General features: G+C 40.6%; 1 protein-coding gene across 3 annotated transcripts; it reads right to left on the bottom strand.

The window, feature by feature from the left end:
• OSGIN1 (oxidative stress induced growth inhibitor 1) lies at positions 1-27,521 on the bottom strand. Of its 3 annotated transcripts, none has more exons than XM_069740384.1 (6): positions 27,251-27,521; positions 13,096-13,191; positions 10,220-10,356; positions 7,174-7,365; positions 6,867-6,958; positions 1-2,241 (listed from the first exon to the last, which is right to left on the bottom strand). In XM_069740384.1, the coding sequence occupies exons 1-6, from the start codon at positions 27,297-27,299 to the stop codon at positions 1,254-1,256; spliced, it is 1,554 nt and encodes a 517-aa protein (XP_069596485.1). In that variant the 5' UTR covers positions 27,300-27,521; the 3' UTR covers positions 1-1,253. The 3 variants fall into 3 exon arrangements, with proteins under 3 accessions (XP_069596485.1, XP_069596487.1, XP_069596486.1); XM_069740386.1 differs by having other exon boundaries at positions 7,174-7,245; positions 27,251-27,400; XM_069740385.1 differs by lacking the exon at positions 27,251-27,521 and adding an exon at positions 23,637-23,830.
• Positions 27,522-27,770: the final 249 nt, after the last annotated feature.

Raw genomic sequence — 27,770 nt, 5'->3', positions numbered from 1 at the left:
TTTAATATAAATGTCTTTTATTGTACAAATAATAAAATAGATTAAAATATAAAAACTTTTAACAGTAGTTACAAAAATACAAACATCAAAAAAGAATAGTATACAGTTACAAATGACAATATATTACAGAATGTAGAATATACAGTGAGTATACAATTAGTTTAGAGTTTAATTCAGTGCAGTTTATTTCACATCAACTTTGGACACTTTTTTTTTTTTTTAGTTTAAAGCATCTTTTGACAACGGGAGATCACATTTTTCCCTAAACTAGGACCCTCTTCCGCAACAGTTGTTATCTCTGGGTTTAGGGATTAATGTTCCTAAAGTGCCACCACTGGGAAGACAAAGTATTACAGGGTTGCAATGATATTTAAGGTCCATGTAATGAAGCAATTCTATCTGGTTCATAGATGGGGGTCTTGAATAAAAATTATAATTCAATTACAATTAAACCAGCCATCCCCGCAGAGGAACATTTCCTATGGACACACTTTCAGAAAATTGGAACCGCTTGCAATAGGAAATTACTTCTTTTTTTTTTAACGATCAACGGCGTTACTTAATTTCTTTGGCTCATTCGTATGTGATTGAGGTCATTCTGAAAAATGCTAGAAAAGTCAAAGGTAATGTTTCATACTCTTGGCCCTAGTGCAATGATGTAGATAACTAAATAATAGCAAGTGCAATCTTGTGAGATCTGTTTCACCATCACCATTCACCGTCATTTACCAAGTGTAAACAAAAGCTGAGATTTAGAAGTCTGTTATTCGATCTCCCACCTAAAAACCTCAATGATATCCTTCTTACTAGAGAATATGTAGTCCGACAAGGAAGCTTTGGAATGGTTGTCCACTGAATTGGCCCCAAGGTGATTACCCACGATTATTTTAGTTTTTTTTTACTGTGTAAGTTTTTTCTTTTATGATAAGTGTTTATGGTTTAAGTGCTTTAGATATGCTAAATGACCTACCATAATATATTTTGACTGAGAACTTTGGCAATAAGTTATTAATGCATACATGACTGAACTATATAATCCCTTCAATATCAAAGAAGCTCTCAATAGCAAAATCTAGCCTTGTGTAACAGTAACAAGAGTGAATCCCTCGGAATACAGTATTTTCTTCTGAGCCAGAATGTTCTAAATACTAAGACATTCTGCTTTTTTTTCATGTAAAATCTCTGCTGACCCTGAAATTGTTGACCTGAGCAGCATTTCCTTAAAGTATCCTGTAATGTGTTATTGTACTTCATTAGGGGGGCCTCTTCTGAGATTTCTGGAGAGCGCTGGCAACAGCTAATGCACCACCTTGAACAAAGCGTACAAAATAATCACCAGCCAGGGGTCCCACCGCATATAGTCCCTTCTCCTGAATACATTCATATGTGAATAGGTCAATGTCAAGAGGATTCCTTTTAGAGTTGACTCGTTGCTCAGGATCCAAAGCTAAATCTGTACCATTTTTGGGTAGAAAAGACAAGTTTGGATTAGAACCAATGAGAATCAGAACCATTGAAACGTTAAATGCCTTATGCTGACCGTGCTTATCTCTGAAGGTACATTTCTTCTCATCATTGAAACACACAGCATGGTGCTCTGGAAGACTCATGTAGCCCTTGTAGGGTCCTCCTTGAAAGACTGATTGTTCTTTCATCATTTGGTGTACCTTATGGTACTCTGGGTACATGACATGTGGTAACTGGTTGAAGATAAGTGCTGGATCATTAACTCGTCTTCTGAAAGCATGTATTACTGGGATGTTGTAGTGATGAGCAAGCAAAATGGCATCTGCAGCCGTCAGTCCCGCGCCTATGATAAGCACCGGGTCAGAACCCTGGTGGACTTTCTTTGATTTTACTGCCTCCTCAAGAGCAGATATCTGATGTGAGACAAATGGGAGGTCTTCTCCTTTGATACCTAACCATGAGGGGCTGTCAAATGTCCCTGTTGCCAGAATTACATTATCAGCGTATAAACAGAAGTTCTGCTTGGGACCAATGTCATTTTTGATAAATCCACTAACTTGGAAAACACTCTTTCCTTGGCTTGGCTCTTGGTCAAACTCTGCACTATTCCAAATGGTTTCATTCCCAGCAGTGTTTTCCACGTCTTTGCTTATTTTTATGACAGAGGTGACAACTGCACCAGATAAGAAATTTTTCTCCAGTCTTTTATTCTTTACGTAGTATTGGTAGTAATTCAGGATGTCCCCTGCCGTTGACCTATCATTTCTGAGGTTCCTAAAAATAAGAATAGTAAAACACGTATTAATAATCCATTATAGGCCAACATTAACATAACTGATATACATATTGAGTGATTTATATAGTTGGAGAGAATAAAATCCCACTATAAGTCAGAGGATATTACCATACAGACTCAGCATAACGAAGGCTACACAAGATTAATCTTTACAGAATATATCTGTAACCTTAGTAACTGAAGATCAATGACATATTCAGGTCTTCCCACTGCAGTCTTACGAAAGCCCATTTGGTCGATTATCAACACACATAAAAGGGCCCTAATAATTTAATATGTATAAAAGCGCCCTCGATGTTACTACACACTGAAAATCATAGTGAAACTTGCACCAACATAAAGATAAGCAAGTACAGTAAAAGCACCCTAGAAAGTCACAAAAGTTCTTTATTCCAGCTTTCATTTGGCCATTGCCAATCATATATACCATATATTGTTTAACCAGTATAGGACCAGGCCATTTACCCTCGTTCCTAATCTGGCACTTTTTTTTTTTTTTTTACAAGAGCTGTAAAGTTTCTTTTTTGGAAATTCAAATAACTTTTGCAAGTTTTTTTGCAATACACTGAGCCCAATTTTCATATTATTTTCATACTGTCTTTTTTGCTGATATCAGCGTGAAAATAAAGAAAATGTGTCCGTTGCACACATTTTTTTTAACCACAAAGGGACACAGTTTATTTTACAATTCATCTTCTTATCAGATATGATGTGGAGGTGGGGTAAAAACAATTTGGGGTAACAGTGACTTTTTTATTATTTTTTTACCTACTTTTTACATATTTATTTTTCATTTATTTTCATTTATCGGGTCTTCCATAAGTTCATAAAAGACCTTCGAGGGGCATATAAATACATTTGCTAAATCTTTATTTCCCCTGTAACTGGGGATGGACTATTAGCCCCAGTTACAGTGGAAATGAAGACTCCTGGCTGCAGAGCAGAACTGACCGGGTCACTTAAAATGCTACAGCTCCTGCTCCCTCCCTACACACAATGATCACATGATTGTTGGGTTTGGAGGAGGAAGCGCCTCCTAATACAGTATACAAGGCATTTCTTTCATGCTGTGTTTACACCAACAGAAAAAGCAGAGAGGGTTATAAGCCCTCTCTTTCTTACATATGTGGAGTCTGGCTGTGTCTGACAGTAGGCTCCTTGTTGACACAGTTCCATACAGCATGGAGCTGCTCTGCCTTGCTGTGCCATTTTAGAATATCACTGCAGAGTAGGACACAGAAAGCCTGGACTATGAGTGTTCTGGAAGTAGGTAGAATAATCTCGACCAAAAATATCCAAAATTAATGAAGAAATGTCACTTAAACTTTACTGACTTTTAGAAATTTTTAGCACATTTACTTGTGTAGTATTGCTAACTCAGACATGTACATTCATGGCCTACATACACATATGTTGTAAATGTTGATTGTATATTTTATTATATGCATTTTGACATTTTTGCATTGATCATATTTGGGGATAATTCTGTATTTTTAAGTCATTAATGAGGTTTGGAATATATTCCATTTTTATTGTATCTGACATAGGAGCCAGACCATTGTGCAATTAAATAAAACACTCTTTTTTATATCTCTACAGCACTGTCAGCTTTTTCTTTCTAGATGTTTGAGTACTATAAATATTGGATATGTACCAGTCCTAAAACTGGGACCCATACCTATGTCAAGAACAAGTACATGTGCCCTGGAAATTTTGCTTTGTTTAATACACATATAGCCCATAGGAAAAATGTCAGTTTCTGGGAAAAAACTGTCACTGTAAAAAGATTCTATGTATTGGTTGAAACTCTGGTAGATCCAGTTTCTTAAACCTGTTTTGTAGGCTTTTTGTTAATTTTAAGCAGAAATGTTAAGAATGTGTCTTGGACGTCAAGAGTTTAATTGTGCCTAAGCAAAACCCATTATTTTGAAATGTCCATTATAATTATTCACTAGTCAGAAGGAGGAGAGGGATATGGACAAGCAATTTTTTGTGCTTTGGAAAATTGTCGATTTACTACCATTAAAAAGTATCCTAATTAGAGTGCATGAACCATTAATGGCCTAAAACCAAATTAAGTTAGCAGCATGCATAATATTAGGCAGTATTACCATTGGTGTAATTGTATAGGTGGCTGTGCTTGACGTTGTGCTATTCACATGTATGATATGAATAAGTGAGATAAACAGGGCTGATTCCAATGTCTGCAGGCGGTGTGCTAATGTTACAGCAATTACTGGCTTCAGATTGTATCTGCTGAATTGTAGAACAGGACGCTATGTACACGACTTATGTTCACCGCTCCGTGCTCGAAGCAATGTAATGTGCAAGTCCGACTATGTGAGCAGATCGGTGATACAACATGTATCCTTCAGCTGGCTATACACATCTGAGTGATGTCTGGTGTGAGGCAGTGACTGGTGTTACATGTGAGGGTCACTGTATGCTCCCCCAGGATGTGTACGGAAGTGTATTGAGGTCATGAGAGTGCATTGCAGTCACAGGCATAGCTGTGGTTGCAATGCAGACTAAGGTGAGTATAGGTGTTGGACATGCTTGTTGTCCAAGGCAGATTTAGGGAAAACCTTTTGTGTTTTGAAACAGACTGCAGGATGGTAGTCATGCAGTCAGTTTCACTCCGGGCCAGACTTTTCATGTGGCTGAAGGCCACAGATTCAAGTTAAAAACCTTGCAGTACAGAGTTTGGGTGGGTCAGGTTCAGACTCAGTGTCAGTCAGTCAGTTTGGGGCAGTAGAGAGCAGAAGGCTTTGCAGCACTCCACGTGTGTGAGGCAGCACAAGCCAGCGGAGCCAAGCAGCAAAGGCAGCTCAAATGCCTTGTACCCTACAGCGTACACAGCGGTACAGTCGCCCACGGCAAAAGGTCTCAGGAGGTGGACTGGCGTGTTTAGTGACTGGAAACTGGAGGATATGGATCCAGGCTGCAATCCGGAGGCTATCGTGTACTGTGTAAAGCTGTTAGTAAAGAGACATTAACACAGCGGTGTAGTCGCCACGGCAACGTCAGAGCTGGGCTGGTGTGTTTAGGGACTATAATCCAGAGGATACGTGCCCGGCTGCAAACCGTAGGTGGACTGTCTTGTTCCTGGCTGAGAACCGGAGGTGGACTGTCCTATATCCTGGCTGAGATCCGGAGGATATCGCGTGCTGTGTTTTTTTTTAGCTGAACATTAAAGAGACATTTTGCTTTGAACTTAACTCTGTCACTGCCTTATCACTGCACAGAGTACTACTGCTGCACTACACTGGACATGATGATTTTCAGCCAATTGCATAATAGGAATGGAGAACGCCATGTTTCCTCACAGTAGATGTTGTGAACCAGAAGGAAGGGACAGTTGTAGTTCAACATGAAGCTACATGCTGAAGATTCTGAGTTGTCTAATGGTAGAGCCGCAGCCGTTCTTTGTCACTGGCTCTCTTCTGGCTGATAGAAGAGAATCCTGATTCAGGAATCTTCTTCAATTACATCAATGTGCCCTATCATGTGTTAAGCCTGAGGACTAAATCAGTCCATTTTTCAAACCCACTTATTTACACGTATTAAAGAGTGGGAAACTTTAGCAGAGGAAAAAAAGGCCAGTTGCAATTTTCTCCATTAGGCTTTATTCACACATCAGTATTTTTCATCAGTATTTTGATGACAAAACCATGACACAGAACAGGTGTCAATCTTTTAGTTTTTCATTGTAAGTTCCTGGTTTTGACAAACACTGATATAAAGTACTGACCAAAAACAGACGTGTGAATAAGCCTTGTAGGCCCTAGGGAGTTATCAATATAAGACCACTTCTTTGAGGTATGGATGTGGCCAGATATAGCAAATCTATACAGAGCAACCACTGATCAATACTGATACCATTATCTTTTGTCTTTGACAGGCTTTATTAACCCTTCAGCACATGGGGCTGCTTTGCTTTGGACAATGATATTTAAAATACATATTTAAATGTTCTTTACGAGTTTGCGAAATGTCAAAAAACTAAATAGCGTCAGTGACTATCATGGGATGTGTGGTAGTATTACAGCTCAGCCCCACTTATGTTATTAGAAAAGTTCTTCTACAAGAAAACCTCTTTTTCTGAATTTTGTCAGAGCATTTACTCCAGTAAATCACAAAGTCTACAGATCCCAAGAACCTGACTCTGGAGAGCTCACAGTATTCGGCTATTTCCAGCAGTCCCTTTGTCAGTGAGAGCAGGAGTGATGCAAATGTAAGTCCATGGCTCCTTAACTACAGAGTCTGTAGGGGTGCTGGTCCCCGTGGGTGACAAGTTATCATGCTACTTTATGCATGCTACCTATCTTCTGCTTGTTTGTGCCATATTTATCTAGCATGTGATGGGAGATCCCTAGCAATAGTGCCCTCCAGCTTTGGTTGTTCTGACAAGTTATCACTGGCACTTCGGATGGGTGAAAAGTCGATGGTGAACCACCATCTTTAGTGAAAGTTCTCATAATTGGACCAAAGAGCATACATGAAAGATTCATACATCTGCTGGTGAGTGTATGTAGTGCACGTTCTCGTTACCTCATACTTATACTATTAGGAGAAGTTTGACAACAAATCGCTGATATCTTACCTTTTTTTCATCCTCATCCAGTCTTTGAAAGATAAATCAGGCAGCCCCATCCAGTCTCCACGGCTAAGAGTTATCATTGATCCCTCAATGGCCTGAAACAGTAAAAGTAATGTCAGTTATAGCTCTATCTGAAATACATTGCTCCAAATGGGGTCACCTAGTGACCATGTAGTGTAGAACATTGCTATTATTCAATGCATGTAAGATTACTCCAGATAGACGTAGTATGACATCTATAAGTCCAGATTAGTTCTTATGTCTAATCTCTCATTCTAAACATCGTTAGCTTTCCACTAGGAATACCTACATTCCATGCTCCTCCGGGTGGACCTCGCCCAAGCACCAGGTGAGGGATTGCATTTTCAGGTTCTAGAGTCCACTGCAACACAGAATTCACATTTCCAAGAAAGTCAGTGTCTGGTCTGAGCAGGGTATCAAACAAGAGAGCGGCCGGACTGTTCGAGCGACCTTCCAGTCCCTCAGACAAATACTCCAGATCCTTAAAAGGTAAAATTTAAAAAAAAAAACAATTAAGCATAGTGGTGTCCAGAACACAAGATGTACAAAGCATTATTATATTATTATAATTTAGTTTTGACTTTTTAAAGCTAAATATTGACCAGTGGGGAGATCTCTGTTGATCAGAGGAACCAAGGATTGTGGACACACAATTATCAAGTCAATGGCCACATTGCCTATACTATTAGGGTAGCTCACTAAGTGTATCAGCCCACAAGATGTGTTTTACAGACTGGTCCACTCTGAAACTCACTTATAAAGCACATTTCTATATAAATATGACTTGCTTCCGTTTTTTTTATCTTTCAACTGCTTCAAAGATTACAAGCGTTTAAAAGAAATGATCGGACTATTCTTCAGGTGTTTTCCGTTCGGCTGACGCTCTATATTTTACCCAACGAGTCAACGGGAAGGCTCAAAATACACCCTCAAGATGTCCCACGCATCTTTTGGAGCTGTTTGCCAGCACTTTTGCTTTAAAAAAAAATTGCTAGTGGCATCTTGAAGAGTTGAAAAAAGTCAGTAAACAAGACACTGCAAAACACAGGGAGAAAACCCACTGGATGTCAAAAACATTGACAAGGGCTCAGGAAAAGACTAAAAACAACAATAAAAAAGACTCTTAGTTAAATTATAAACGAAGCATTTTCATCTAAAAAAGTCGTCATGTGCACGTATTCTAATGCTGTTTATATAGAGAGGACACTAAAACACTACATTAAAGCGCCCGATCCATGCCAGTACCATAGTGCCACAGTGTGTTCATAGTACAGTGCCCACGCAGCTGCTTTATCCATGGTGACATGACATCTGTAACAATGCCCTTTCCATTTGGTTGTGTCCTTGTTAACCATTATTATTACACATGTTCCTTCCGGTACTTTTCACTGTCATTTTGGACAGTAGTTTACAGTAGTATCTGTAACCCAGAGACGTTTATGTTACATTTTTGGTTTTGACTTGCAAATACTGATGCAAAATACAGACCTAAATTCCGCCTTGTAAAAGTGGCCTTAGCGGAGAAGCTGCATGCAAGGAATTTCAAATGACAATTGGCCCTGCACCTGGAGCCAAGGATGTGTCAGGTTTTACAGATTTCAGCTCTAAAGCAATCGGAATTGTAAATGCAGCTCTGAAGTGTAGTACAGATTGTTCAGAACCAATAGATAGTAAACTCAAAGGGAATCTGTCACCTAATCTTTGGGCAGCATTATGTAGAGACTGAGAATCTGATTCCAGCGATGCATCACTTACTGGGTAGCTTGTCGCACATTGTATACCATAATTGTTTTATCTGTAAGCGGTTGTAGGTGTTGCCCACGTTCCCTCTTGAAGAAAGGTGCATTGTTATAATGTACTTTTGATGTTTCAATGTGGTGTTATTAGTGATAGATTGGGTTCTTCCCAGCATTAGGTAGCTAACAGGGTTAATAGCTGTGACTAGCCCAGGGGGAGGAGCTTAGTATAGGCACAATGAGGAGATAGGGCCTAGCTTGCAGCTAGAGCAGAGTACTCGGTAGACCACCATGGATTGAGTGTCACGAGAGAGTGTGGAGACCGAGATAATGGATAGCGTGATCCAGAGAAAAACAAGGAAAAGCATTAGAATGAGTGAGTAATACTCTGGAGTTGAGGTCTGGGGCAGGAAGCCTAGCTAGTCAGAGTTACCTAGCAGTCAAGTGATAGAGCAGCGATAAGAAGGAAAGAGGGTTGAAGAGTGACTGCCCTGTGTGGTAGCTCCAAGGCGTTAGCAAGCAGAGAAGTTAAGTAACAGCCACAGTGGCACAAGTAACTCCCCTAAAGGGAAAAAGGCGAGGAACTGCAGGGTTGAAAAATAGGACTCTCACTTACTGGTTAGTGATGCTGTTGAAGTTCCTGAAGTTTTGTGCTGGGTGGTGGTGGAAGTTAGAGAGATTAACAGACAAGGAGTGGAGCAAGCTCAGGAAGGGACGGACTGTGTATGAAAATGTCACATGTTCTAAAAGAACCCGCTATCCCTGTACCTACTTCTCCTGACGTCATTGTTCAGTAAAAGACAATTCATTTTTTGAGTGGTGGTCGCCCTCATTGAACTTTACAGCATCTGATCCTGGCCAGTCACCGGCATCATGAGGTCTGCAAGGGTGTAGCGTCCCTATAACTAAAGTGCACACATCCAGCCGGAACCCCCATTTTCATGTAGCGTGCCAGGGCATGAAGCAATAGTACTTTGCCCACGGTTACCGCCCCGTGCCACATCACATATTAGCAGGAGATTATCACTTTCACTGGAGGACTAGTAAACCGTCCTCCATATTTATGTGCTTTCTATAACCCCACCCCGATCACTGATTGGCAGCTTTCTCCCTACATGCAGTGTACACAGAAAACTGCCAATCAGAAGTGTGGGCGGGGTTATACAGAGCTCAGTATTGAGAGAGCTGCTAGATCTGCAGAAGAGAAAACTTGGATTTTATCAAAACTGCAGCAAGCAGCTCAGTAAGTGACACATCACTGGAATCAGGGTCTCTGTCCCTACATGATGCTGCTCTCAGTTAGGATAGCAAAAACCTAGTGACAAATTCACTTAGACTTTTTAAAGAATGTGACAAAATATAAAATTTTCACATTCTAAGACCACGTGCATATATTAAGTCTTCCTTGCGATTTTTACCTCAGTATTTGTAAGCCAAAACCAGGAGTGGGTGATAAATGCAGAAGAGGTGACGTGTTTCGATTTTACTTTTCCTCTTTTGGTTTTGGCTAACATATACTGAAGTAAAAAACTGACCAAATACCGAACGTGTGAACGTGGCCTCACAGTTGAAACAGAAGATTTTTTAGTCTATACCGACCTGCTGAGTGATCGGAACATTCGGAAGGTCTTCCAGCTTCCTTTGCAATAAGGGGTTTGGATGTATAGCACCTTCTTTCAGATATGGGGTATATCCAGACAACAGGTAGGAGAGGCAGATGCCTGATGGGCCGTTACCTGGAATAAGACATACAGAGTTGTAATGTTATAAAGTATCACACATATGCACCACTTGATTACAGAATTTTTACAAAATGTAACCCCTCGTGGGCAGGGTCCTCTCTGACATCACACCTGTCTGTCACTTATCCATGTTTAGTTGAACTTTTTTAACTTGTTATGTATTTTTCTCAGTTTATTGTAAACCTATTTTTTGCAAGTGCAGTGCCCTGGAATTTAATAATAATAATAATAATAATAATAATAATAATAATAATAATTATCTACATTTGTCAGATAAAGCTCTGAATATGCTGTTACAGTATTTGAAGTAAAATTAGTAGTCAGACTCCTGTCCGGCTTGTGTCAGTGTAATAGCACAGTGACAATGTTAATTCTATAGCGATTACCCCCGGCCTAGACAAAACGATTGTGAGTTGCTAATGAAAAGGTTTTAGGAGTCTAGTTATAATGACATTTCCTTTGTTAATTCTCTATTCCCAGAGAACCCTTGTAAAGAGGTTGTCCAGGAATACAGAATTCATGAGCTGTTTGCAGGACAGGTCATAAGTAGAAGACCGATGAGGGTCTGACACAGGACGCCTCCACTGATCAGCTGTTTGTGTGCTGCAACGGCTGGTTGTAAGCACTGAGAATGGAGTTGAGGAGCGCAGCTCCATTCAAAGTGTCAGATGCTTTCAGTAAAGGGTTAGTTGCAGATGTGATGCATGAAGCAAATGTAGATGTTTGAAGCAAACGATGGAGAAGACACACACTGTTGTAGTACGTTGGATCTAACCAAGGAAGCAAATGTAGATTCTAGCAATGAGATGATGAGATGAATGATACCAGATGATATCAGCTGAGTAAACTAGTGGGACAAAAACCAAGGCAGAAGGTAATCACAAGGCTTACTTGAAGAGGTTGTTCAGTACTTTACAGTATATTGATAGCCTATCCTTAGGATAGATCATCAATATCAGATCGATGGGGGTGCGTCAGCCATCACTGTTCTAGTGCCAGCGGTAGCTTGATGTGAACTGTCGCAGAGCATTTGAATAGGGGCAGACATGCAGCACCTGGCCATGGCCACTATTCACATGACAGAGCTGAGCTGTACAGATCTACAACTGAACCATTTAGCCACCGCTTGTCAACAGTGGTGCTGAGTAGTGATGAGCAAGTATATTCGTTACTCGAGATTTCCTGAGCACTCTCGGGTGTCCTCCGAGTATTTTTTAGTGTTCGGAGATTTAGTTTCATCGCCGCAGCTGAATGATTTACATCTGTTAGCCAGCTTGATTACATGTGTGGATTCCCTAGCAACCAGGCAACCCCCACATGTACTTATGCTGGCTAGCAGCTGTAAATCATGAGCTGCGTCAACAAAAACTAAATCTCCGAGCACTTACAAATACTTGGAGACCCCCCCGATCGTGCTCGGGAAATCTCGAGCAACGAGTATCCTCGCTCATCACTAGTGCTGGGTGTCGGACCCTCACAATATGATATTTATATTCTATCTAAAAAAAAAATACTGGACAACCCTTTGAATACTCAAAGTGAGTTTAAGTTGGCCTTAAAAGGTCTTGGGTGATGGTGTCACTGGAGTTTGCTGGGTAACTTGTGAAACCCCAACAAAGAGCGCAGCAAAGACTAGCCCTGGCGTCAAGGTAGGTGAGTGACCATTTTTTGTATAAAATGTTTGGTGTGCTGGGAAAACATAATATCAAAAGCAGAGGACAAAGATAAGTTGCATTACTGCACCAAGAAGCTTGGGTCTGAGAACGCATCCAACTGAGGTTGTTCCTAATATAGTTTAAAGATAATGCTTTAAGACTACTATGTTTTATTGATTTTTTTATTTTGATGTTCGACAGTTGTGGAGCTGAATAAGAAGCTGATGGTGTAATGGTCTGACTACATAACTGTCTTCATCATTATGACAGTGTGACCCTTCCTGTCATTGGCTGAATGGACTTCTTGAAAGTCCACCCTGGAACTAACTAGCACTTTTCTAATCTGTGAGAGACAGTCATTGATCCAAGCATTGGAATCTCCAAGGTTTATCCACCATCGGTGTTATAGGGTCAAGACTGACAATGGAGAACTGCCAATCCAACACCTTTTGATGTTTTGATGTCCAATTTTCGTGTTTTTGTCTGCTGAAATTAGAACACCAATACACTCAAGACTAGGCTGAGCCCTGCACTGGGGATTGTAAGTAAGAACAAATCTATTTAACTAAAAGATATTAATTTCATTGTTTCGTTTCTGATCTGGTTTATTCTCCTCAGACCATATTACAATTCAAGGGCATTTATCCCACCCTGCAGAATAATTATCAGAATCATGAGTCTCTGTGTTGCGTTATTGTCTTCAGTTATGGAAACATTTTTCTTGTCTGTGGGAACATGCCACACATTTGTTTGATGATTTTCCTACTTTGATGGTCAAGGAGATACGTTTAAACCCATAACAATAGAGTTTTGCTCCCCTGTGGAGAACCTGCTGGGCAGCTTTCTCAGGTGGTTTGTAGTGACATCAGCTGGCATCCGTACAGCCTGGGTATGTAATTAAATACAAGCTGTAACTTGTCCTCGGTACCTATGAACCAATGATTATACTAACAAGGCTAAAACGGAGGTCACTGGTATATTGGATCGGTCTGTGGCACACACACTGCCACATATCCAATGACATTATGGGGGTCGGCGAGAAGTGAGATGCCCGCTGTATGATGATTCAGAAACGTACCTATTACAAGCACTGGGAGTGGGGATACCGCATTTGTGTGGAGCTCTGCTAATTTTGCAGACATGTTGGTCACTTGTTGGAATCCAATCAAAGGTTCTGTAACGAGAGGAAATTCCTGTTACTCGTAGAGAAGTTAATTTTGCATTATTTTATAACATATATGCAGTATATATAAAAGGAGACATATAATACAATTATAATTATACCCAGGTGTGCTGGGTAAAAATGTGCATAAAACTGCCCATAAACCATCTCCTATTGTCGGTCTTATAGGCGAAGATTTTTCTGAAGCAAATTTGAAAGCTGCAGTGGAAAAATTTTCTGCCAAGTGACATGGCAGATACTAGTCAGCACCATTATGTTTTTCGTTTTATTACCTCAAATGTATATTTTCATTGATTGGCTGAAATATTCCATTTTTGTTTAAAAACGTACTATAAAAGCCCCCAGGGACCAAACAGTGCTGGGGTCTCGTTGGACAAGCAGGTCCCCAGCGGCTTCTCCCCACCCGCTACAGTGAATTGACAGGTCTCTGCTTATACTAACACCTAGGCAGAGACCTGTGAATCCAGGGCAGCGGGAGGGGAGAAGCCGCCGGGGACCCTCCTGTGATAATACAACCAGTGCAAGATGTATGCTGACCATGGATAGGGCAGCATGTGCCAGACGTCAGGTTCTCCTTAAGAATAGACAAAGAAGCACTGCCAATGCCTACAGATATTTCACGATAGTGCATTTATATTTAGTTATCTAAGAAAGCTGCCAGCTTCTGAGTGTAGGATTGGCAAAGTGAAGAAAGTTGATACCAGCAGCATAGAAATGAGATTTCATCTGTCAATGCCACTTAAACAGCCCTGCCCATCGGTATGCCACAGTGCCACTTCCCTACACCAAAGATTAGTTATGATAAGTTTACCAACCGCAAAAACAAACCAATACTTTTCTCAGTTGTCATCCTAACTGCTTCCATTTTTTCTCATCCGTTTTTTTTCACCGAGGCAGGTGAACTGTCAAAACGCTTTGCAGCTGTTGACTCTTAGCAATGCATCAGTTATAAATGAATGAAACTGTGTTTGGTGCGTCATCCATTTTATATGTATCGCAACAGATTTTAATGTATGAAAACTGAAGAGCATAGGGCCTGCTCTGAGCCTCACAGGCTAAAGACACGATCAGTTTTTAAAATGGAGGTGTAAATGGATCAATAAAACTCTATGGGTCGGCTGTGTTGTTTGAGAGAAAAAATGGACAGCACTAGGATGTGTCATACAGATGTGCCTTAAAGAACCTGAGCTTTATGTATGACTTACGATATGGCCAGGGAAAGACTCAGCACCAGTAAATTTCGGCCAGGGCCCAGTAGACTTGTTGCTTCCACTTTAGTAAACGTGACCCTCAATTGTGAAGTTGAATGTGGGGTACACAAGAGTCTTTCCTGCAGATTGGCACAATACGCTCTTGGCCAATAGATTTGCCCCTTATTCTTGTATATACATCAGCTGACTACTGAGACCAACCGTCATGGGGTGTCATCACTTATAGGATCAGTCGGGACCCCAGGAGTGGTCTCACTAAAGGAGCAGGTGACTCAAGGGCAGAGCAGATGAGTAGATCAATCCTTACTCCTGGGAAGATGTAACATCTCAGAATGATCCTATGTGTAGCCTGAAGGACAGCAGCCACTGGTGTAAAGTGACAGCTGGACATGATGGATGCACTTTATGCTATCTGCTCTGAAAATCTGCCAAGTACAATATCTCAAGGTTATCCTTGCAAAATGCTGAAAATGTAGTTGTAAGAAGGTAATAGGTCTGTCACATTCGAATCAGCTTTAGCAGCATATAAAATAGTGAACATGAGACTATGACATGGCAGCCTTCCTACAGTCTGCCGTGCTATACCACCAGCCACATTTCTCTAGTCAAATATATTATTCCATTTGTGAAGCTCTTATGTCATAATTCCCCGACCCTTTGAGAAAGCTAAGGGTGAAACGCGTGTTGGAGTCTTGGGGTGCTAATTTCTGAGTTTTTCTCTTTTCGATGGTATATTTGCTGTTTAATATGTGCAGTGTAACTAGACTCATTTATCTATTTAATAACCTATTTATTTGATCTATCTATTGATATTCCTTTTAATACTATACACTTTTTTGCCATATCTGCTTGACACAGACTCATATTTTCAGAGAACATCACACAATTATGTATGATAACCCGTGTTCTGATGCTTCCTTTTGTGCATTGACCCCCATGATATTAATGAATACATATTTTATTCTTTACATATTAATAACATTACATATATTTGACAATTTTTTTTATGGTTATTCGCCTCCTGTTCTTGCGCGTAGATTACCATAATTCCTTGAAAACAATTTTCGCAATGTAAAAGTAGATAACGAGAGGCAAAGTTTAACCATGTGAGCTCTTAAAGTGACTGATCTGAGAACAGCAATTCTGTGGTCTGTCTCTTGGGTGATAAGAGGGCTCTCTTCACGGGCGAAACTGGCAAATTCTAAGAATTAGCTTTCTGGGCAGAAAACTATGTACAGTATCCTCGCGTTTTACGTAACGTTTGCATGTACTATCACTGGTGTATTATAAAGAGCGTTCAGTTAGACATTTACTCGACAGTTAGATATAGTATTTATGGCATTATGCAAGAAAGATAAAATTATCTTTGTGTCGTTAACACATCTCCTCCGTCTCTGTAACTTGCTATTTATTAATATTTAACAAAAAAAAGGGAGTACACTGTAATGTTCGATATATGGAGTGAACTTTGCCTGTCTTACGGAATGATTACACAATTCATGGCAGCAGAGTCAACTTTGGATGTTACTTGGCACATGAAAGAATATTTCTAAGGTGATCTCAGGTATTAGAAAGATGTTGCTACTTGATCATAAGGCTGGTTATATAATGAAGAACATTCCTTTTGCATCTGATAAACGTGTACAAATTATCTTTCCATAAAGTCCCTGCGCAGAATGCCCGAGGCGATTATTTCATGTAACCAAACTCACACCCTCTACTATAGTGCTAAGCCTTTACCGAGGCATCCTGGAATGTCTGAACGAGCTTTCCGAGTTTTGTGTAGATGAAACCTTACTAGATGCTCCCAAAATCTGATGGTAAAAAATGTTACCGATTTTGTAATTTAATATTGCCGATTTTCCACAGATTTTACCATTAACCTCCTTGCAGTCTTCACCCACGTAACGTCGGAGTCTGTGGTAAATCTGCTCTGAAACCCACCTGAAAAAGCTCTAACTAAAAGCTCAAAATAATGAGCATGTACATTTCTATGTAAAAATGACTTGCTGTTCATATGTTCAGACTTTTTTTTGCATTTTTTAACCTCAGGTTTCGAAAGACACCAAGAGATTAAAAGATGTGAGCATATCGTTTTTCAGGATTTTTCAGGACTTTAGAATATAAGGCAAGGAGAGGGGTGAAACGATGCTCAGAAGACGCTCAGATATATTTTTCAGCATTTTTCCAGTGTTTTTTCTTCAAAAGACTTAAAAAATACTTCTGGAAAACACCAGTAAACACATAAAAAACATTGTAGAATTGCTTAAAAATACAACAGGCGGTTAAAACATTGAAAAAGCAAACAACCAAACTAATGGTTTTAAGATAGTTCAGGTAAAAAATGCCAGATCTTCCTTTTGAAAAACTTGCCAGATTCACTCGCCTGGAAAAGACGTTGTGTGCGCCCACCATGAGGGGTTTTTAACTAGATAATTTATTGGATATTGAGAGGAACCCTGATGGTAAGTTTCATCACGTAATGAATTTTACTCCATTATTTCTTAATTATATCTTAAACTTGGTTACCATTATGGTCATAGATGCACCTTTTAGGAGGATTTTCCTTTTCCGAGCGGCCTAAATAGAAAACTGCCTAGTTATTCACCAGCATGGGATGTAATGCTGGCTGTGCTCATTTGTTATCTAGCTTTCCTAGAGTTCGGAATAACAATTTTTCATAGTCATGATGTGAAAACTCTCCCACCTGTACCTCAATGTAAGGAAGTAGTCAATTGACCATATTACTTGTGCGAGGATCACATTGCAATCCTTGGACTGGCTGTCGGCTCTTCTGACCAGATCGTGACAGCTGCATAGAAATACATGTTCAGGTTAGGAGAGCCGATGGCCAGTCCAAGAATTGTGATGCCATTCTTGCGCGTGTAGTATGGCCAACTGACTGCAACCTTACTAGGACTCTGACCAAAGAGTGATAAGGACTCTGACCGAAGGGTGAGCTCATCATTGCAGTATCAATGTTATGAGACTGCTGGTGTACTTTTAGTTGGTGGCAATAAAGTTCTAAAGGCTACATGACTTTTTAGATAGTTATTATCAGCCCGATATCACTTACACTCTCCTCCTGGATCCTTACAGCTCAACTGTTCTGCCCTCATTAATCATTACTCTGCATACAGAAATGCGTAACCACACCTAACCATGTGACCGTTCTGGCACGTGGTTCTTCATACAACCGTGAGTTTGTAAATAAAGGCTACGTGGAGAAAAGGAGCGCAGGCCCCGCTCAGGCACCGCCGTACGTGGAGGTCCTACATGTGACATGTGAGATGCAAATATTCATACGTGAGAGTAAGGCTCTGTCAACAAATGTTTAAGGAAATGAGAATTTATACTTCTGCATTCTTGGTTGGCCAAAGTGCAGGGCCTGTGCATTAATACACATTCCATTGGCTATATATACAGTGGGGCAAAAAAGTAATTAGTCAGTCAGCAATAGTGCAAGTTCCACCACTTAAAAAGATGAGAGGCGTCTGTAATTTACATCATAGGTAGACCTCAACTATGGGAGACAAACTGAGAAAAAAAAATCCAGAAAATCACATTGTCTGTTTTTTTAACAATGTATTTGCATATTATGGTGGAAAATAAGTATTTGGTCAGAAACAAAATTTCATCTCAATACTTTGTAATATATCCTTTGTTGGCAATGACAGAGTTCAAACGTTTTCTGTAAGTCTTCACAAGGTTGCCACACACTGTTGTTGGTATGTTGGCCCATTCCTCCATGCAGATCTCCTCTAGAGCAGTGATGTTTCTGGCTTTTCGCTTGGCAACACGGACTTTCAACTCCCTCCAAAGGTTTTCTATAGGGTTGAGATCTGGAGACTGGCTAGGCCACTCCAGGACCTTGAAATGCTTCTTACGAAGCCACTCCTTCGTTGCCCTGGCGATGTGCTTTGGATCATTGTCATGTTGAAAGACCCAGCCACGTTTCATCTTCAATGCCCTTGCTGATGGAAGGAGGTTTGCACTCAAAATCTCACGATACATGGCCCCATTCATTCTTTCATGTACCCGGATCAGTCGTCCTGGCCCCTTTGCAGAGAAACAGCCCCAAAGCATGATGTTTCCACCACCATGCTTTACAGTAGGTATGGTGTTTGATGGATGCAACTCAGTATTCTTTTTCCTCCAAACAAAGTTGTGTTTCTACCAAACAGTTCCAGTTTGGTTTCATCAGACCATAGGACATTCTCCCAAAACTCCTCTGGATCATCCAAATGCTCTCTAGCAAACTTCAGACGGGCCCGGACATGTACTGGCTTAAGCAGTGGGACACGTCTGGCACTGCAGGATCTGAGTCCATGGTGGCGTAGTGTGTTACTTATGGTAGGCCTTGTTACATTGGTCCCAGCTCTCTGCAGTTCATTCACTAGGTCCCCCCGCATGGTTCTGGGATTTTTGCTCACCGTTCTTGTGATCATTCTGACCCCACGGGGTGGGATTTTGCGTGGAGCCCCAGATCGAGGGAGATTATCAGTGGTCTTGTATGTCTTCCATTTTCTAATTATTGCTCCCACTGTTGATTTCTTCACTCCAAGCTGGTTGGCTATTGCAGATTCAGCCTTCCCAGCCTGGTGCAGGGCTACAATTTTGTTTCTGGTGTCCTTTGACAGCTCTTTGGTCTTCACCATAGTGGAGTTTGGAGTCAGACTGTTTGAGGGTGTGCACAGGTGTCTTTTTATACTGATAACAAGTTTAAACAGGTGCCATTACTACAGGTAATGAGTGGAGGAAAGAGGAGACTCTTAAAGAAGAAGTTACAGGTCTGTGAGAGCCAGAAATCTTGATTGTTTGTTTCTGACCAAATACTTATTTTCCACCATAATATGCAAATAAATTGTTAAAAAAACAGACAATGTGATTTTCTGGATTTTTTTTTCTCAGTTTGTCTCCCATAGTTGAGGTCTACCTATGATGTAAATTACAGACGCCTCTCATCTTTTTAAGTGGTGGAACTTGCACTATTGCTGACTGACTAAATACTTTTTTGCCCCACTGTATATATACAGCTCTGGCAAAAATTAAGAGACCACCACATCGAAACCCTGTCATGGGCAGCTCAATCTCCAGACCTGAACCCCATTGAAAACCTCTGGAATGTAATCAAAAGGATGATGGTTAGTCACAAGCCATCAAACAAAGAAGAAGTGCTCAAATTTTTGCGCCAGAAGCAGTGTGAAAGACTGGTGGAAAGCATGCCAAGACGCATGAAAGCTGTGATTAAAAATCATGGTTATACCACAAACTATTGATTTCTGAACTCTTCCCGAGTTAAAACATTAGTATTGCTGTTTCTAAATAATTATGAACTTGTTTTCTTTGCATTATTTGAGGTCTGAAAGCACTTTTTCTTTCCGAAAAAAAATATAAAATTTATTGCTTGGAGTTTCGGGGACATGTTGTTTATAGAATAAAAGAACAATTTACACTTTACTCAAAAATATACCTATAAAGAGAAAACTCAGACAAACTAAACATTTTGCAGTGGTCTCTTAATTTTTGCCAGAGAAGTATAAGGATGTCAGGGACAAGATCATAGACCTGCACAAAGCTGAAATGGACTAAAAAATCATAAGTAAGATGCTGGGTGAGAAGGAGACAACTGTTGGTGCAATAATAAGAAAATAGTAAGAAATACAAAATTACTGTCAGTCAACATTGATCTGGGGCACCATGCAAAATCTCATCTCGTGGGGTATCCTTAATCATGAAGAAGGTGAGAGATCAGCCTAAAACTTCCTGGGGGAACTTGTTAATGATCTCAAGGCAGCTGGGACCACAGTCACCAAGAAAACTATTGGCAACACATTATGCTGTAAAGGTTTAAAATCCTGCAGTGCCTGCAAGGTCCCCCTGCTCAAGAAGGCACATTTGCAGGCCCATCTGAAGTTTGCCAATGAACACCTGGATGATTCTGTGAGAGATTGGGAGAAGGTGCTGTGATCAGATGAGACAAAAATTGATCTCTTTGGCATTAACTCAACTCGCCGTGATTGGAGGAAGAGAAATGCTGCCTATGATCCAAAGAACACCATCCCCACTGTCAAGCATGAAGGTGGAAACATTATGTTTTGGGGGTGTTTCTGTGCTAAGGGCACAGGACTTCTTCACTGCATCAGTGGAAGAATGGATGGAGCCATGTATCATAAAATCCTGAGTGACAACCTCCTTCCATCCGCAAGGACATTAAAAATGGGTCGTGGCTGGGTCTTCCAGCAAGACAATGACCCAAAACATACAGCCAAGGCAACAAAGGAGTGGCTCAAAAAGAAGCACATTAAGGTCATGGAGTGGCCTAGCCAGTCTCCAGACCTTAATACCATAGACATCTTATGGACGGAGTTGAAGCTCCAAATTGCCAAGTGTCAGCCTCAAAATCTTAGTGATTTAGAGATGATCTGCAAAGAGGAGAGGACCAAAATTCCTCCTGACATGTGCGCAAACCTCATCATCAACTACAAAAAAGTCTGACTGCTGTGCTTGCCAACAAGGGTTTTCCACCAAGTATTAAGTCTTGTTTGCCAGAGGGATCAAATACTTATTTCTCACAGCAAAATGCAAATACATTTATATAATTTACACAATGTGGTTTTCTGGATTCTATTTTTGATATTCTATCTCTCAATGTTAAAATTAATCTACCCTTAAAATGATAGACTGTTCATGTCTTTGTCAGCGGTCAAACTTACAAAATCAACAGGGAATCAAATACTTATTTCCCCCACTGTATGTATATATATATATATATATATATATATATATACAGTGGGGCAAAAAAGTATTTAGTCAGTCAGCAATAGTGCAAGTTCCACCACTTAAAAAGATGAGAGGCGTCTGTAATTTACATCATAGGTAGACCTCAACTATGGGAGACATACGGAGAAAAAAAAAATCCAGAAAATCACATTGTCTGTTTTTTTAGCATTTTTTTTGCATATTATGGTGGAAAATAAGTATTTGGTCAGAAACAAACAATCAAGATTTCTGGCTCTCACAGACCTGTAACTTCTTCTTTAAGAGTCTCCTCATTCCTCCACTCATTACCTGTAGTAATGGCACCTGTTTAAACTTGTTATCAGTATAAAAAGACACCTGTGCACACCCTCAAACAGTCTGACTCCAAACTCCACTATGGTGAAGACCAAAGAGCTGTCAAAGGACACCAGAAACAAAATTGTAGCCCTGTACCAGGCTGGGAAGACTGAATCTGCAATAGCCAACCAGCTTGAAGTGAAGAAATCAACAGTGGGAGCAATAATTAGAAAATGGAAGACATACAAGACCACTGATAATCTCCCTCGATCTGGGGCTCCACGCAAAATCCCACCCCATGGGGTCAGAATGATCACAAGAACGGTGAGCAAAAATCCCAGAACCACGCGGGGGGACCTAGTGAATGAACTGCAGAGAGCTGGGAGCAATGTAACAAGGCCTACCATAAGTAACACACTACGCCACCATGGACTCAGATCCTGCAGTGACAGACGTGTCCCACTGCTTAAGCCAGTACATGTCCGGGCCCGTCTGAAGTTTGCTAGAGAGCATTTGGATGATCCAGAGGAGTTTTGGGAGAATGTCCTATGGTCTGATGAAACCAAACTGGAACTGTTTGGTAGAAACACAACTTGTCGTGTTTGGAGGAAAAAGAATACTGAGTTGCATCCATCAAACACAATACCTACTGTAAAGCATGGTGGTGGAAACATCATGCTTTGGGGCTGTTTCTCTGCAAAGGGGCCAGGATGACTGATCCGGGTACATGAAAGAATGAATGGTGCCATGTATCGTGAGATTTTGAGTGCAAACCTCCTTCCATCAGCAAGGGCATTGAAGATGAAACGTGGCTGGGTCTTTCAACATGACAATGATCCAAAGCACACTGCCAGGGCAACGAAGGAGTGGCTTCGTAAGAAGCATTTCAAGGTCCTGGAGTGGCCTAGCCAGTCTCCAGATCTCAACCCTATAGAAAACCTTTGGAGGGAGTTGAAAGTCCGTGTTGCCAAGCGAAAAGCCAAAAACATCACTGCTCTAGAGGAGATCTGCATGGAGGAATGGGCCAACATACCAACAACAGTGTGTGGCAACCTTGTGAAGACTTACAGAAAACGTTTGACCTCTGTCATTGCCAACAAAGGATATATTACAAAGTATTGAGATGAAATTTTGTTTCTGACCAAATACTTATTTTCCACCATAATATGCAAATAAAATGTTAAAAAAACAGACAATGTGATTTTCTGGATTTTTTTTTCTCAGTTTGTCTCCCATAGTTGAGGTCTACCTATGATGTAATTTACAGACGCCTCTCATCTTTTTAAGTGGTGGAACTTGCACTATTGCTGACTGACTAAATACTTTTTTGCCCCACTGTATATATATATATATATATATATATATATATATATATATATATATATATATATAATGGCTTTAGCAATCTTAGCAACAGTGACTCTGCAGAATGCTTATTGAATTGTATCACAAAGACTCTGCCTAATCTCTGGAGGTCACACCTACCAAGACTATTAAGCAGCCATGTCGGTAAATAAATGCCTATTATTATTTATGAGTATTACATTATATTATTCTCAGTTACAAAACAGATACAGATGATGTACAAAAAAATGTAATAATGAGAGATGAACTTATGGCATTCACCCCACTGCGTAAATAAATTTCCTTTATTTACAAAATAAGTGCATATCACGGGCGACAGTTATTTGGTGTCGGATGGGGTAACAGCCGTTTCGCCGTCACTTGCGCTTCATCTGACCAATAGACCTGTGATATGCATTTTTACTTGAAATAAATGAAATTTAATACAATCACATTGTAGAAATAGCATACGGTAGAATAAATGCATTAAAGGGGTCGTCCCCTTTCAGAAACCTTTTTTTTATTAATAAATTGTACAGTTTGTTGTAAAAAAAGAAAATGTGCGGCTGCACCGTTCTCTGTGACTTGGCCAAAGTGGTGATGTCACGTCAGCATTGCTGCAGCCAATCACTGAGTTCAGCTGCTCTGAGCAGACCATGCCTACTAAATGGGCAGTGCTGCTGAGCTCAGCGATTGGCTGCAGTGACGTTCATGTAACTGAGACCAGGGCAGTGGCAGAAACCCAGTGATAGACCGGTGTAGGGTGAATACAAAACAATTTTTTGGAAATGCTTGTAGAACTGTGTTCTGTCAGCTACTGACCTTTGCTTCAGTGATGATGAATAAAGAACACCGCAAAATGCACAACAATGTAGAAAAAAGTGCGGGACACGGACTCTGACGGTAATGACCATCCGAAGATATTTCGATATTTAGTGCTTATTTTAGGGTCTTTACAAGGCAGCATTACTCACAGGATCTTCGGGGGCATGTCTTTAGGCTGCTCTCATAATTACCTTGTGAACAACACACAGAGTATTAGAATACTCAGGAAAGCAGAAAGAATAAAATTAGAGCAAAAACTAGGCTGTTATGACATGGTGCGAGGTCCTCTGAAAGTAGCTAGTGTCAGTGTGTCTTGGAAACAGTTACTGACAGCTCAGCCGTCCAATTTAGTATAGGAGCGTGCTGAAGCTGTCAGGAGTTTGACAGCTCAGTTATTCAGTTTGGTGCAGGGGCATGCTGAGCTGTTAGTGTGTTGATTGACAGCTGTGCCATCCAATCTGAGACTGAGAGGTGCTGGCTGTCTCCAGGTGTTCATTGTCCCATGTGATTTTCAGGCTATTTAACTGAGCTGTTACTCCCAGACCTCCACCAGATGTACATTCAGTTACTGTCTCCCTGTGCATTGCATTCTGTTTGTAGATCTTTCTTTGCCTGACCTGGACCTCATTTTGACTGTCCGTCTGTTTAACCCCTTCTGCTCTGATCCACTATTCTCCTGGTATTCTGACCTCGGAACATTACCCGCCTAAGCCTTTTTTTCTTCTTTTAAGTTATGATGTACCCTCCTGGCTTTTGACTTCTGACTCCTTGACTATCAAGTGTCATGGCTTGGCCTTGAGAAGTGACTCAGCGTCAGAGCTAGATATAATAATTACAGATCTAACCATTCTTCAACTAACACATATGAAAGAGGGTACTGTTAAGTTATTTTCACCAGAAAAGCCCTTTATCACCTATCCACCTGTTGCATCCTGCGGAGAGAGGATATCTTATTGAATGGTTGGGGTCTGAAAACAGAATGGAGAACTTTTTATCCACTTCATTCTCAATGGTGACTGAGATCTTCTGAGTATTCTGTTTTGTTGTTGTTTTTTCATACAGTTCCATATTTTTATTTCATAACATTTTTACAGCCTCAAGGGGGGTCGGTGGTCACTAAATAAAAAGCTCTATCTTTGGATTCGCATGACAGATAAAAAAAAAAAAAAAGTCACGGAATCAGCAAGAGTAAAACAAGAGCAGAATGGGGCACTTCGGACCTTATGACAGGGGACTAGAGGGGTTCAGGACAATTTTAATTCATTTTTTATTTAAATGCATGCATTTTGCTATGTTGTCAGCCAAAAATGTTATACATTTTTTACGCCGTTTGCCTCTTTAACTTATGTGTCTTCTTCTGAGCTCCTCTCAGCTGATTCATGACTACAGACCGCATCAACATTAAATGTGCAGCAAAACAAAGATCACGTAAAAGCCAAATGGCGCAATATTTTTAATGAATACCAATTGCAAAAATAATTTATAGCCCAAAACACATGCTAGATCAAATAAGCATTGCTCCAAAACGTGGAGAATCTGTCAGAAGGTTTTTTTTTATGTAATCTGAAGACAGCAAGAGAAAGAGGCTGAAACACAGATTTCAGGGATGTGTCGCTTGTCAAAGTGCGTGCTTTTGTTTACTAACAGTGAAGGTTTTATCACTAAGAGATTAACATTGGCGGACTTGTCCGTCACCCCCATTCTGTGATAAGCAGCTCACTGTCTGTGGACTTTGTACTCAGAGAGCCTGGTGTGGGCAGGGTTAACTTTCACAGCTCTGCTTCAGTCTATATCTATAAGCTCTGATTGTATCAGAACGGCTGCACCCAGTAATCTAAGTGATACATCCTTGGATTCAGCTTCTCTTTGCCTACATTACACTGCTTTCAAATGAGGTAGCAAAAAGCTGTTGACATATTCCCTTTAAGGAACTTTATAAATAAGTAAATAAATATATATATATATATATATATATATATATATATATATATATATATTTCTTATAGTTTTCTATTCAGTGCACAGCTTGTCTGAGGTGCTGGTCATATATTAACTGTGTGATATGTCACCACAGGACTGGGCTTCTGTTCTGTCCGATTGTGTTATCGCATCTACTTGGTACAATGTTTTTTACTCAGTGACTATAGATATGATGTGCAGCTTTACAGTGCGGTTCATGGTCTTCTATTATCACTGTAATGTGCTCTCACCAGAGCATTCATGGCGCTGAGACAGAATGTGAACATTCCAGACTAGTGAGATGATATTATACACACACATTCCTAATCCTGCATTCTACTGTGGCTATTCTTGCCAGCAAGTCTTACCCAAAAGTCTCTTTTTTGACTGCTAGCAAGCTACATTTTTCTGGTAATGTTAACTGGTCAAAGACAATCTGGTTGCTGGGTGTGCACTGCTTCATTGCAAGAGCTTTTATAGTGGCTGCCAGGCCATAGCAACCTGTATTTCTCACATTACTCAGGATTTCAGAATTGCTAAAAAATCTAAGAGTGAAAATGGCAATCACCATTATATCATTCAAATGTCACTGTCATGTCAGTAAAAATCTGCTCAGTTGATGTTCATTGCAATGACAAATACAAAATACTTCACTTATCCAACACAGAGATTGACATACAATAGTTACAACCTGCGCGGCAGCACAGTGGCCCAAGAGTTCAGAGGGCCCTTTCCACTTCCAAAGTAGGTGGAATTGTGCATTATGACGAGCTATGGGACTGCAAAGTGTCCGTATATTGTGCTGGCACAAGGGCCCTTTACTGTCCCAGTCCACTAGTGATCCAGCATGACTTTTTCACCCCCCCAAAAATCACTAAAGATGTCTCCCTTCTGTCTGCCTGTTGTCAAGTGTAATCCATCTCTAGCAGCAGAGAAGCAGAGTCTGGTTATGAACAGTTTGCTTTCATGTGTCAAACTGCAAAATTATATAGCAGAGAGGCAAACTTGTTCAGGTTAATAGCAGACATAAAATTTGCTGTCAATTAGGATAAAGTGAATTCCTGCACCTATAGTGCTGGCAGAATGTTGACGAAGAACAGAGCAGGAGAATCTGGACAGTTTCCTGACACGATATACAAGTGTGTGCACCAAAAGTACCTTTCAATCGTCGCAGAGGCCAATTTTAACGTACAATGATCAGTTTTTGCTATCGTGCGATCTCCGCATGTTCTCTATGATGCTGCATTTGCAGGTGCGACGTCGTGTTTTGCGATTCCATAATTACAGTCATCCAGCATTATTATTTTCTACAATTATGGCACACAATGAATTGAATAGCTTGTCCGTATCGCGAATATCGCAGAAATATACGCCTGTGTCTTATCAGTGGCGTTTTTTCACATTTTGGACAACTATAACTCCTACCATGCATTGGCGGCCAGAACATGCTGGGAACAGTAGTCTTAGTGATAACTGGTCTGTATGGACATTAATGCAGGCGGAGAGCCAACCTCAGCACCTGAGGACCACACTTTGCCATAGAACTTCCAGCACTCATTGATTTCTTCAGTATTTCCATGCAGTTCCATTGCAGAACCCTGTGAGAAGTCCATAAATAAGGAACATGGTGCTCAGTTCCATCAGTTTCTTACCTGCAGTAGTCAGGTGGTCAGTCCTATGGCAGTGCTCAGGTCTATCCATGGGCAGCAGAGCGCTCTGCCTGCTCTATATAGAGGGAGCAGGTAGCTGTGGTGGGAGGTGGAGCAGGACTTGGAGGAGGACTTGCACATTTCATGGGATAAGCATGAGTCAGCATGGCTCATGTTACTGAGCTTATGAATGGGCTCAGCCTCAGTGACATAACTACATGACAGTGATGTGGCTGGCAGATAACGCGGCCATGTGGGCTGACAAGCCCGACCCAATGAGGAAAAGAACATTCTGGAAATGAGCAGGCTTCTCGCAGTAGGGTTCGCGTCATTATTTTCCTTTTCGCTTGTCGTGCAAAGTCGTTCTGTAGGAGGAAGTTCTGCACAAATAGCAGATGCAGCAGAGCCGTCTCGGTCATACGACACAGTTGTTATGTAATCCTCATCCTATTTTTACATAGGACTGCCGGTAAATGCATTATATTTTCAGAAGCGTGCGAACAAAAATGTGGAACCAAAGAAT

Source organism: Ranitomeya imitator, chromosome 9, assembly GCF_032444005.1.
Source record: "Ranitomeya imitator isolate aRanImi1 chromosome 9, aRanImi1.pri, whole genome shotgun sequence".
NCBI lineage: Eukaryota > Metazoa > Chordata > Amphibia > Anura > Dendrobatidae > Ranitomeya > Ranitomeya imitator.
This window is presented reverse-complemented; position numbering and strand designations above follow the sequence as displayed.